The 14,401-nt window shown below is 38.9% G+C and overlaps 1 protein-coding gene across 1 annotated transcript in view; it reads left to right on the forward strand.

Annotated features, from left to right (window-relative positions):
- PAPSS2 (3'-phosphoadenosine 5'-phosphosulfate synthase 2) overlaps window positions 1-14,401 on the forward strand; it is a 388,626-nt gene that overhangs the window by 202,274 nt on the left and 171,951 nt on the right. The window contains exon 5 of the mRNA XM_044056309.1: window positions 13,843-13,961. Within this exon, the coding sequence (XP_043912244.1) occupies window positions 13,843-13,961 (119 nt within the window). The remainder of the gene's footprint in view (window positions 1-13,842; window positions 13,962-14,401) is intronic.

The raw sequence follows: 14,401 nt of genomic DNA on the forward strand, positions 1-14,401 counted from the left end.
TTGGCTGTCCTAATGCAACAGCTATGATGAATACACTGAGTTATGAATGAGACACGATTGGTTAGTATTCATTTCTTCACTGGGCACTTAAAGATCATGGCTGGTCTATTTAACAATCTAAATTTAGGTGTTTTCATCAGTCATGTAACACCATTATTGATGTTTTTTTTTTTCTTTTCTATCGCAGTGGTTGGTAATTGTACATGTAAGATTCTACTGGATCTTAGAACAGCATGTCATGTTTATTCATACTGTTACAACCAATCACATTCGGGATTTTTGTATTGGTTGAAGGGATGTTTCTAATGGTTTTATTGGCTACCTACAACATATATCATAATGTTTAGTAACAGTCATGTATGAGATACAGATGGTTATTTTTCAAAGTTCTTTAAATATGTTTTACTGAAGTGCAAGGTGTGGTTATTTATGTTTTTACAATTACTTATACATAGGATTTTCTACTACTGTTGATTGTGTGTATTCAGTGTTACAATTAGTTCATTTTTTACATGCAACGGTCATGATGAACATTGTGAGTCACAAATGAATTACAATTGGTCAAAATTTCTGGTTTTCATTAGATGGTTGGAAAACCATAGTGTGGAGCTTTTGTTGGTTGAATATCTGCCTACAATGTTTTTGATTGGTTTTCCCATATGGGGGGGCATGTTGAATATTACAGGTGACTGGTTACCCTTTAAGCTTCCTTATTGGGCAATTAATTACATCTAGTAAATATTGGATTGGTTACAACATTTGGGGTGTGTCATGGAATGGCTTTTTATTTGTGGTAATGTTTTAACAATGTGATCAATGGCTCTGATGATGTTGAATGATGAAAGTGCTTGGTTATATCCTTAAAGGTGATACAAGACTTTATTGTGAGCCAGTGCAAGCTCTAAAGAACTAGAGTGATGTGTTGCTAGTGTGAAGTACCAGTAAGTGACCTGTCTGTAGAAATCTGCATTAACTGGAGCCAATCATGTTCTCTGTCTGGAAGCCCTAGGTGAAGGGAATTGCAATAGTCACTACAAGATAAGATATTGGCATGCACCACCACTACCACTACTGCAAAGTCTAAGGTGGGAGGACATGCTTGCTGTATGAGATGCACTGCAAATGCAAACAGGACATCTAAGCAATGGAAGATACCTGGTCTCTAAGTGTCAGCCTATTCTCAAAGACAACACCATGATTTTTATGCTTCTCAACAAATTCCAGTTTATCACCACCATAAATAATGATGGGATTTAAAACTGGATGGTTGCTTGGCAAAGAATCACATGAATACCCAGGACCACCATTTTGGAAGTGCAAAGAATCACATGAATACCCAGGACCACCATTTTGGAAGTGTTGAGCCTTAAGTAATTACAGTTCATCCAATTTTGGTTGCATTCCAATTCCTTGCCTAATATGTGCATGCTAGACTAATGACAACCAGTCTTTACAAGCCTAGCCATGCAACCCAACACAGTTTTGTCCCAGAGTTCCTTGGACACCTAGTAGGATATGTTATTAAGGAGGTAGCTAAGGGTTATGTTTGTGTGGGGGAGTATGTTAGTAGGGTATTAATTTACTTACTGTCGACCACTATCCATCAGAGACATAGGGGCCAGGCTAGGGGTGAATTTTCAATTTCCCATCTAATAATCAGTGCTTCTATTGAGCAAGCTCAGGGATGAACTCTCCTTCACGTAAATGGGGAGCTTCTTGTATAGTGTGGGGATCCTTTGAGACACATGTGAGTCCCTCTAGCAGATTCTGTTTATATTGCAAAGTCCAGGTCCTTAAATCTAATGTTTATGGTATTGCTTGTCTTGCAGATGTGCAAGAGATCCAACAGAGCTGAATTCAAGGACGCCTTATATGTTAGGTATAGATTGTCTGTCAGTAACTTGTAGGAGACTAAGTACAGAGAAGGGACCTCAAGGCAATATGTGTAAGAGAGGGTATTCATACCCAATATTCTCCTGATGAGAAACCTTTGAGGGTGTAAAACTGTTGCAATTGCTTGGCTAGGTACATACCAAAGGGGGCATGTACTCAGCGATAGGTCTGATAAGGGCTGAGTAGAGTGACACTTGCTTCCTTGGACCTGGATGCCATATCCTTGCTTATGAGTTGGGTAACATGGAATGATTTTTCTTACTATCTTGGCTAAGTGTTGGTCAAACACTGGATTACTATCTACATATGAGCCCAGAACCCTAACTATTGGATCAACTCTTAGGGGTGTTTTATCAATAATGTAATTAGCTTGGGTGGACACTTTCCCAAAAGGCACTATAATTCATTTTTTTGCATTAAGCTTTAATCCGTGACTTTGCACAAGTTATTTGTTTGTGTTAGAGCCTCTTGTAGAATGTTGCTGTCATGGGGGCTGTCTCTGATAGTTAGTTTACAGTCATCTGTGAACGTGGTGAGCCAGAGACCTTTGGCATTAGCCTTGACTTCTTAGAACTAGATGCCAAACAGGAGTGGGCCCAAGACAGAGCCTTGGGGTAATCTACTGACCGGTCTCTTGGTGGACATGGTCTCACTGATCCTGACTTCTTGGGTCCTATCTGTGAGCTAGCTGGTAATCCAGCTAGTTATGTAGGGATTTATGCCTAGTTCTGAGAGTTTGCCACAATACCTGAGTAGGGTATTGTATTGAGCTCCTTGGCCAGGTCAAGTAGGTAGTGTGCACCATTTTCCCATTATCCATAGCCATGGTGACCCTCTCAAAGAAGTTTATCAGGTTAAGCAGGTAAGACCTTCCCTTAACAAAGCCAAATGGATGGATCCAGAACCTGTAGATTGCCAGTGTCCTTGTTGATCATTTCCATGATAATTTGTTCCATGACTTTGCATATTAGACTTGTCAGACTGATGGGTATGTAGTTCCTGGGGTCAGTTGATGTTCTACTCTTATGAAGAGGAATGACTGTTGCAGGCCTCCATTCACATGGCATGTAACCTGTTTTGAGGCTGTATTTGAAGAGTGCCTCAAGTGATCCTTCTAGGTCATGTTTTAGGATATTTAGGAGGCAACTAAGGATATTGTCAGGGCCCACTTAAACATTGTTTTTGACCTTAGTGAGCACCTGCAGAACCTGCTTCCTGTTGATAGTTGAGGAGATATGCTAGTAGGAATTTCACAGGGAGTAGTGGGAGGGGAAGTGGCAGGTGAAGTTAGAACTAAATTTATCAGCCAGTAGATTTGCTGTGTCACCCTGGTCAGTGAAGGTGGTGCGGTTTACCACCAGTTCTGCACACTGTTTAGTATTATCTTTAAGATTTCTGACAAAGCTGAAGAAAGCCTTGTGATTGTCCTTTGCCTGGAAGGCGGTTCTAAGGTCATGACTGGCCTTGCTGGAGTTTATTAGACATCTTAGTTTCTTATTTAGTTGAATCAGAGAGCTCTTTTCTCTATGACACTTGCTCTGTCTGATTTTGGCCATGAACTTGTTGTTGTTATGTAGCCTGTTAATATAAGGATTCTACCAGTGTGGATTGTTTTTGGTGTTAGATCTGGGCCTACTTCTGGTAAGTACAGCAGCAGCCTCAGTGCAGCCATTTACATGTTTGTAACATAGGTAGCTGTGTTCTCAGAGTTTGTTGGAGCCATGAATTTTGATAAATCGTTGCTTAATAGGATGTAATTTGCTTTAATATACTTCCTTACTGTTACGGGTTTAGTTGGGTTTTCCGGGCTGAATTTTATTTCAAGGGAGACAGCTTTGTGGTCTGATTTCACCAATGAGGACTTGACACAAGGCGAAGTGCAACAATTCTCCTATGCTGGTGAGTACTAATTCTAATATGTATGATCCTCTGTTTGGAGAGTGCACTATCTGGTCCAGGGTGTTTGTGCTGATGAAGTCCAGGAAACACTGTGCCTGTTAGTTAGAGGCAGTGTATGTTTCTCAATCTATAGAAGTGTAATTAAAGTCTCCCATGAACAGGGCATTTGGTTGGATGGTGAGGGCCTCTAATAGGTCTTGGTAAGAGATGTGAGCTTCATGGGTCATAAAGGGTGACCTGTAGCTGGCCAGTACATGGTAGGGAACCTTGTCTATGAAGATACGGACATGGATGACCTCAAGGGCATCATCCTGTTTAACCAACCTAGAGTTGTATTTGCTGCTAATGTAGATTAAGACACCTGTACCTTTAGCACCTCTTTCTGCTGCTGATGGACTACATGTGTGGAAGGCACCATAGTCTTCCACTGCCAGAGTACCTTTTGTGGCTTTAAACCAAGTCTCATTAACAGCACAAATGTCTACATCCTCCAGAGTGAGGAAAGCTTGTAGGGTGTGGTGTCCTAGCATTGAGCAGTAACGCCTTAAGTTTGCTTTCATTTTTTTTTTTTTTTTGCTATGTTGGTAGTTTTGTCATTTTGACATTGCGCAAAAATGGCTGTAAGGGAATAGATAAGAGTTTTAGCCAATATCCAAAAGCCCAGAGGAGACAGGTGCAGACCATCATTTTCAAAGCAAAGTGGTCTGTTGACCATGACCTCCCATTCTGATAGATACTGCTTTCCCCTGCAGTGAACCCAGAAAGTAAGGCAGTTGGAAAGTAAGACAGTTATTAAAATCAGTCATTTTCTGTTCATACTGCAGCATCATTCGTGGTTTAGATAGAATGCTGCTTAATGGAAGGCATGTACCTGTGTGTGACACATATTCAGAGAGGTCGATAATGTCTTTTTTTCATATAGCCCAGTTCATAGGTTCATAGATGATTACCAGGATAACTGCCCTGAAGAACCATTTTAAACTTGGTCAGTAAGCTGAGGTCAGAATCAAACACTGTACCTTGTGTCTACAAGGTGAAGACCTTAACCATTGTGCCACCCCCCCAAGAAAAAAGAACAGTGTGGTCCAACAGGCCTCAAACTCACATCTGTTCTTTGGAGTCTGGTGCTTTACCATGGTAATGTGGAGGAACAGATGATACAAGAACCACAATCCCTGGTTTAGGAGCCCAGTGCCTTATCCATTAGGTAGTGAGGTATGCCTCAGGTCATTTACACTCAAATGAACTATGATTGAGTCATATTGGTACCTGTGGTACATGTGGTGTAGTGACATGAATGTATGAGTGATATTGTGGAACCTAGCTCCAGATAGGCAACTAACCATTATCTTCTCCTTGTCCATCTTGGTGAGAGGAGTATCTGTGTGTCGTACAATAGAACCCCCTGTAACAGGAGTACTAGGTAAAGTGTTTGCTTGCCTTATGGGCTTTATTCTTGGGATAATTGGGTGTAGCCTTATATGTGGTGTTAGGTGCTGCTTTTGGCATGTGTTTCCGTGACTGCTGAGGGGTAGGTGTTGCAGTTTGATGGCTTAGGAGATCTTTGAGGTTTGGAGAGGTTTCTGTTAAGTTCCTTGGCATAAGGTCTATGTGTGTGATGAGTATATGTGAAGGATGTAGTGTGCGTATTTTTGACAACCTTGTTTGAAAGCAAGATTTTTGCCTCCAAGTAAGTTACGTATGTACGTCTATCATATACTGTTTTAGTTTCTTGAAGGATTAAAAGGTTGTTTGAGGACATGAGACAATTACTACATTGTCTCAGGATGCCCATGTCTACCAAGTTGGCCACAGAGACATTAGGAAATTGCAAGTACATAATGTCATGATCTATTAGGATTGCACTATTATGGTTTATGGTCTTGGTTTTACAGGGGTCACCTGAGTGGAGTCTAGGGTGAAGGCTAGATGTTAGTGCTATGATCTTAGTGCTGTATGACACTATCTAGCTGCCTTAAGCTTATCTCCACACAAAGCCTTTCTATGTTACAGGTTAAAGTCCTAAGAAGTAGCTTTATAAGTTTGTTACTGTACAATGTACTCCAAATCACCACTGAGCAGTGAACAGCTCAGCAAAAACACACCTAATTTATAACAGACACAAAAAGCTGAAAACAAACTCCCATGCCCTCTGGCCAATAAAAGACTGTATTTGAAGCTCCCAGGAGTGCCTCCCAATTCAGAGAGGCCAGGTAAACACCTTCTGCCATACGATGGATGACCCTGGAACTTCTTAATGTAAAAGCTCTCAAGTGCATGTAAAGAATACACACCAGACAATTTTTTTTTTGAAGGAAGGTGATGTAGAGCTGAGTATCATCAGCATAGCAGTAATTCTATAAGCCTCTCCTGTGAATGTCATCTCCCAGTGTAAGCATGTAAATGGAGAATAGAAGGAGCAGAGTGGGATAACAGCACTGATCTCTGGCCGTGATAAGGTCATTCATACCCTTAGTGAGGGCTGTCTCACTGCTATGCTTGTAGCACAACTCAGACTGGAATGGATGATAAACTTCACACTTGTAAAATTAAAGCAAATTCTGAATAAAAAATGTTGAGTAACTTTGCCAGTGAAGGGGAGGTCGAAGATTGGGGGGTGGTTATCAAGATCATTTGGATAAAGTTTGGATTATTATTTTTTGGAATAGGAACCACCTAGTGCTATTTTGGGATTAATGAAAACATGACTGTTTAGGTGTGAAGGGATGCTTTGATGAATCATATGCCATGCTGGGCATTGGTCTTAGCTGCAAGTGCCACTTTTCTTGCTTGAAGTAATGCAGACAGTCTCAGTAATCTGGTAATTCTACTTTGATGGGAACTTAATTTACTTTTTTATTACTTCTGTCATACCCAAAGAAGCCAGTCAATGAGTCTGGTGCTCACCTCAGATTTGGAAACAGTAGACTGGTTTAGGAACCAAATCATATTGTCCAGTTACCATCTTAAAATATTTAGATATTTTTCTACTGAAGTGAAGTCTGCCATGGCTGAGATGACTGGATGCTGCCTTTTGTAGAGAGCAGTGCTGAAGCCACCTGCTCGGACGGAATGAAACTGATCCATGCCCAGGTGGCTGTTTGTAATGTGGTCATGAAAGCACTTAATAAGGTTGCTGCTGAATGTTCTGTATTCTTTATTAGTGTGCATGTGTTACTTTTGGTTCATCTGAGGACTGTGTAGACAGGCTCAGGGAACTGAAAGGTAAAAGTCTGACAATGATGAAATCTGTATTCTTCTAACGAAACATTATTGCTTTACAAAGGAACATTAAATAGGCGAAAAAGCTACTTCTATAGATAAACAAATTACCAGGGGATACTGATCGACTCAACTCTTTTGGAATGGTTGACAGTCTTTGCAACCTCGTTAAGTGTTACCGTTCCAGACAGGTGTTTGCATTCTTTTATAAGAATACTGTGTTTATTAGGGCAGACATTTTCATTTTATCAAGAGTATAACTAACAATGAACCATGGCTGTTTTCATGTTGTCTGACCTTTGCACCAACTTTACATTATCTAAGAGGTTAGAGGTCATGAAAACAATTGATCTTGCTAATCCAGCGTTCTGTAGCTTAGACCCTTTAATAACATGCCTTCTTAAAAGCTGTGGTGAAAACATGTGCCATATGCAATGTATTACTTGGAATTTTCCATTTTTTTTTATATTTCATTATCTTTACTGAAAAAGGAGGCAGTCATTATTTTCCTTTTAGAAAAAATGTATAGATTTAAACACTTAATATTCCATAAACCCGTGTGTAATATTTATTTTCTAGGAAACAGTTTATAGAATGTAATTGGTATTTCAATCATGATTTAGGCACAGACATGTACATAGGTGCTGCTCAGTGGTGTCTCCCAGTCTGGAGCCCCTTTCAATTTTAAGTTGAGAAGCAAAAAAGGTCTTTTTCCAGCCTGGCACTCTGTATATGGGGCAAACCAGGCATGTTCTTCCTACCTTTATATGTTCCTCTATCCAGAATTGAAAAGCAGAAAAAAAACATCCCTCAATCTAGAATTCCTTGTCAAAGTAGCAAGCCCAGTTCAGTCTTCCAGATTTACACTCCTTATGTTGAGGAGTAAAAAAAAAAAAAATTATACGACCCCCCCATTAATATTCCAAAACGTGCACGCTGATTGGTCAGCATGCACGTTGTAAATCAGACTTATACTAATGGAAAAAAGTTGGTCGCCCGGACTTTTTCAATTAGTATAAGTCTTTTTTTTTTTTTTTTGTTGGACAGCAACGGAGAACGGAAGAGCTCCGTTGCTGTTATCTTGCTATGTTAAACGAGTTTAACATAGCGAGATATCTTAATAAAAAAACAATGGAGATCTTCCTTTCTCCGTTGCTTTTTTTAAAGCTGTTTTGCCATGTTAAACTTTAACATAGCGAGACAGCTTTAAAAAAGCAACGGAGAAAGGAAGATCTCCGTTGCTTTTTTTTAAATATATCTCACTATGTTAAACTCTTTTAACATAGTGAGACACCTTTTAAAAAGCAACGGAGGTCTTCCTTTCTCCGTTACTTCTGCACACAGCTCTGATGTACTGCCTAACCATACACATGCGCAGTACATCAGAACTGCCGCAGAATACTGGACAGCTGCGGAAGGGCAGCAAGGAGGCATTATACAATGCCATTATTTAAGAAAAGTAAGTTTTTTTTTTCTTAAATAATGTCATTGTATAATAACAATAACCCACTTCTGGGTGTGGGTAATGCTGGATTTACCCACAGTTGTCTTTGTTTGGCCACTCGGGCTTCGCCCTCGTGACCAAACCACACCAACCGTGGGTAAATCTAGCATTACCCACACCCAGGCATGGGTTATTGCTTAATTAAATGGTTGTTAAACAGTAGCAAACTGCTTGCTACATTTGTAACAAGCAGCTGCTACAATTCATGCCACACATAGACCAGTAACACACTTCAGTTATGACCTCAAAAATGCAGTTCCATTAATTGGTAATGCACTTGCAGTGAAGACCAATCAACATCTGTCCATTGTGCCCCATAACATGTTGCACCGGGAGCAGGTGCCCCTTTCTCCCCACCATAACTACACTGCTGGGCCTTTACAGACAGCTCATGTTTTCCTCCTAGTAATGGAAAGAAAATCAAGTTGCATAATTTATTCTTTTAGATCTCAAAACAGTATTTGCTGCTGCGGGTCATAACATCTTGATAGTTTACAACAGTTTAGGGACTAAGGGAAATGTCCTATTTTTTAAGTACCTGGATTGTCTGTGAACCCTGTTTCTCAACACCATCTTCTAGGACTTGATTTGTAGCTCTCTCTAGTCATCTGTTCTGTTTATTGTGTCTGTGTCTCCTCTTGTTGAGCTTACTTGATGGTCTGAGCTGACTTTTATTTTTGTTTTGATAGTATTCATACTTCTGTATGCTTTACCCTAAGAGAGATAGTGGTGACACTATGCTGAGTACATGTCAGTTCAAGAATGCACACTGGACAGCTGTCAATGGCCTTTAATCTGTCACATTTAAGGCCGTAGTTGTGGCCCCTGTCTTCTACTGCCACCCATACTGTACTGCTTTGTTGTAACGTTTGCCTTGACCAGAGAATGGAGTGAAACTCAGTTTTGCACAATTTAGTTACTTTGATACATTCATTCATCAAATCCAGATGCATAAACCTGATAATGTGTGTTCTGGCCTGTCTAAAAATGATGTGCAGCTTTAGTTAGTGCAAAATGCTGCAGCATATTTCTTACAAGGCGGTATATGGGAATATTGCTTGGTGACATTTTACCTTTTGAGTAGTCATTTTGACCAGTAGTTTCCAGGCTGATCAGGGTCTTGTTTACCTGAATGGTTTACTATTCCCCATAATTCCACTTTTCCAAGATGGGCTGTTGACATTTTCATTTAGTCTGCTTAGAGGGTATGGCCATTATTCTTCCTTTTTAAGTGTGTGTGTGTGTGTGTGTGTGTGTGTGTGTGTGTGAGATTGACTTTGTGGAAATTTGAAATTGCAACGGATTACAATGCCAGAATTCATCTGAGTTTAAACTGGCAGTTAACACTCAACATTATGTTAAGGTGGCAGTGATGAAGTGTAGTATAGTTTATTTCACGGTTAAATGCTAAGTTGATATTGATGGATGGGATGCAGATTTCTGGGATCAGGTAGCTGTGTAACAAAATGTGTAAAGGGATGTTATTCCTGATGTTCTTCTGCCTGTTTTAGTTGCTTAAGGTTTTATGCTTTATAAAATGGCTAAAATGAAAACCATACTTGTGTTTATTTATTTACTTATTTAAAACATTTTTATTGTGTATGTGTGTGTGTATATATATATATATATATATATATATATATATATATATATATATATACATGTATGCATATGTATGTCTATATGTGTATATGTATGTGCGTGTGTGGGTGTGTGGTTGTATTTCTTTTTTTTCTAGCAAGACAACATCCATGAGGATGAAATGAGCTTTTTTAGAAGGATCTTGGAAGTGTTATTTGGTTGTGTAAATGGAAGTTATAGGTATCATACCCACACCTGAAACTGTAAACAAATCCTTTAGGTTTCTTCTAGCTGCTGATCCATACATGAGGCCATATGCTTGCCAACCAGATACATTAGGTGATTCTTATAATGTAAAAAACAGTTCAAAAAGAATTGCTGCTAGCCTTGTATATGCTCATTTCCGTTGAATGTAAAATGAATAAATATAGAATAAAAGCGGAACGGAGCAAAAAGCAAGTACTTCCACGTATAATAATCCAAGAGTCTTTATTGTAAAGACTCTTGGATGATTATTATACGTGGAAGTACTTGCTTTTTGCTTCGCTCCGATTCTTATAATGTGCCTCACATTCTGGGATTAACATTAAAAGTTTGCATTAGTTATTTTTTCTTTATATTACATCCTTTTGCAAAGCTGTCTGTTATTTTAAGAATGTTCTATTCTTAAGAAAATTGTTTTGCACTAGACACATGCTCTGTTACAATGAAATAGTTTAGTGCCTCTTTTCAGTAAAACGTTTCTCTGTCTTTCTCTCTAATTCAGTTTAAGATGATATTCCTTTATGTGTACACTTCCAGAAGCTAAGGAAGGGCCTCCTCCTTTATCTGTTTTATCCTTTCAGAAATAGTTGAAGGTTTTAATCAACTCCTGTCCTTTTAGATGGTAAGTGCATGTTCAGTATTGACAGCTGTTCCTTCTTCACTTAGTTTGTCAGCCTTCATACATGTTATCTGTCATTCCAAGTCTGTGTGCTGGAGACATGCCTTTTTCAAAGTGTGGCATCAGAACTGAACTGCCTGCTTTGCATACAATATAAGTCTGTCCTTACGCTAATAAGCCCCTTGATAACTCAGTTCAGCAGTTGATGTGTTTTCTCTGCTGCTTATCTGTATTGCACAGATCATTCAGGTCACTAGTTTGCCATTATTCACAGGTTCTTTTGGATTTTAGAAGCAGAAAGCTGTTCCCACATTGCCATTATTCTGATCTGCGGCTCATCACTGCATTCTGCACGATCTTGTACTTCATTCTTTGAAGAGAAGTAAAATTCTGGGCCATCTTTGCAGTTTGTGTTACCTGTTTGTTTATATTTTGTTAGCTGGGGGTCGTCCTACTTGGAAATTCTACTTATACAGGAGACACAGGCAGGAAAAAAGGTTCAGAAAAGTTTTGCACACTAACGGTTAGGATAAAAATGTGTTAATAAGCCAGAACATCTCAGTGACACACTGGTAATTATTCAGACATCCCAGTAACGAACACATACAGTATATGCAATTTAAATAAAATTATGTGGAGAACTAACTACATATAAACAGAACCAAAAGAAGCAAAATGTAAGTACCTTGTAAATTAGTTGAAGTTGGAACAAGGCCACTACATTTTCCCTTAGAGCTTGTATTTATTTTGCTTTTTCCATCCTCCCTCAAAACAACTTGTTGTCTGTCACATGGCAAATACTACATTTCCTAATATTGCTACTTAAAATGTGAAAAGTACATGCTAAGTCACACTGTGTGAAACTGCACTGGTGACCTTGGATGTCCTGTAATGTGTGTCTCACACAAATGGCAAGGAGGTGAAAATGAGCTGTATGACACACTGGAGAGTTTACCTTCCTTCCCTTTGTGTAGGTATTGTCTGTTAACCATTCTTCTAATTACTTTTACAACGTGTCAGTGCTGTCAATGTAAATTCTGCAGTCAGCCTGTTATGTGATAGTTTGTCAGAGGCACTATGGAATTACAAGAGAAGGATATGCATCACATGACTTATATAACCTACTTTAGAGAACTAAATAGGCCAAAAATGCTTTATTGACACCACCTTACTCCCATAAAGGCCTTTTATACATCTTTCATTTCCTAGTTTTTATTGCAGAGTATTCTGACTGATAAACCGGTGCATAGTTCTGTCTGTTTTTTTTTCTTGGGTTTGCCATATAAATATGTATAGATGTAGTCATAGCCGGCCTTAGGCATAGGCCAACTATGTGGCCGCCTAGGGTGCTGCTGTAACATGGGTGCTTTTGCAGTATTTATTTGGTGTAAGTAGACCAGAATAGTGGCACCGGGTGGTGTGGTGGGGGGCACCATGGATCCCTTTTGCCTAGGGCACCAGTTGACCTAAGGCCGATCCTGGATGTAGTATTTGTTGCTCAAGAACATTTAACCTACTTCTGAGGATCTTGTGACTAGACAGAGATGGGATTTATGCCTTGCAACATCTTTGTCAGCATTACTTGACACAAAGTGTTAGAAACTAGTGAGCTTTCTGTTTTACCATTATATCTGCTGTTGTGTGCTTACCTCCCTGTACTAAAACTTGTCTTGCATGTCCTTCTTTCCAGCCTCCAAGTGCCATCTATCTTATTCAATAATGCAGTACAGGAATACACATTGAATACTTTTCACTTGCCATACTGTCCCAGTAGTAGCAAACTTTTAAAGTGTTGATTAAAAAAAAAACCCTAAGCAATGTTGTTAACTGTATCCCAGATTTATATTTCTACCTATGATATCACCTGATGTTTAATGTTCAAAAAGACTTTGATACCTTTCACTTTGTTCAATTTCCATCAAATTTCCTGCCAGAGATCATAAAGGTCTCAGAATTCTTCCCTGTTTTAAATCTAATTTTGTTTTAGAAAGGAATTTGTGTTAGCCTGCATGATCTAGGTTATAGAACATAAATTCTGTACTTTTTTGAGGTATCTGCTACCTTTACATCATGAAACTGTCTTGCTGTGAGGCCAGCAAGGGCTGTAAACTGCAACACAAACTGTTGCAGTGCAACATAAATTGACTGGTAACTTCTTTTACCTAAAAGAGTAAGCACACAAACCTACAAGCAGCTGCAATGGGACTTTACTAGACTCTTTGAAATAAGAATCTGTTCTGACAGCGAAATGTTAAATACTTTCGCATCCTACATGTGTTTTGAGAGGGAAAGGGTCTGGGATGTCTTTTATAAACAGATACCATTTTGTGATAATATTCAAATAAAGCAAAAATACAGCTTCTTTTGCATGCACATGATAATGAAAGAAAGGGATAAAAGGGTATTTGATAAATGTGTTCATTTTGCAGTACTTGTGTATGAGGTTGCTTACTGTCATATGTTTATGAGTCCACATGTAAGCAGCAGATAAAACTGCATTTTCACGTCTCATCTAATGGGATTTTTTTAATAACTGCAAGTTGAAGACACAGCACAACAAAGAGAGGAAGTACTAATTTAAGTGCTCAGTGATTCTGGTTTAGATCAAGCATCACTATGCTAGAGTATAGTAACCAAAGAGATGTCAGTATAACAACTGTGCCTAAGTAAATAAAAGATAATCTCAGAATGTGAACCTTCTCTTGCCTTTGACTCTTCTGATATAATTTAACTCATGATAACTCACCCATAATGAAAATGAATTCCTAAGCCTTCTGTTTCTTAACTAAGACTATAATTGCTTGTATGAATCTATTTAGATTCTTTTTATAGATGTTATATTTGCTTTTGTTGCTTTCAGGATTTACTGGCATTGATTCTGTTTATGAGAAACCAGAAGCTCCAGAGCTCGTTTTGAAGACGGATATTTCATCTGTAAACGAATGCATTCAGCAAGTGGTGGAATTACTTCAGGAACATGTAAGGTGTACCATCTAGATGTTTCAGTATTCATCAACTTTATTTTTTTTTTTGCATCAGATACAGGCTATATGGGGAAAGAAACTACCTGTGGGATTTCATCTGTATAATATCCTCATCTTCTCCCAATTTTTGACTAGGCATTTGGAAAGGACATTCTCTCAGAGCACAACTGCTTGCCAGTGTTATGTTTTACATAGTGAATTCAGATACAGTGTAAACATTATAAACAAGTAAGTGCAGCTTTGGTTTACTATTTAAATAGAAACACCAATGACACTTGGGAGACACTGACATTTTGAAAATTGACAAAGCTGGTTCTGCAAGTGGACAGAATGTCTAAAGGTAGCTGGAGAAGACACATGACTGATGGCATGGTCTGTATTCTTAGGTGAATTATGAAGGGGGATGAAAGGACGATATAGAGCAGTAAGCTGACC

This window comes from Protopterus annectens, chromosome 14.part0 (genome assembly GCF_019279795.1).
Source record: "Protopterus annectens isolate FY-2018-M chromosome 14.part0, PAN1.0, whole genome shotgun sequence".
NCBI lineage: Eukaryota > Metazoa > Chordata > Ceratodontiformes > Protopteridae > Protopterus > Protopterus annectens.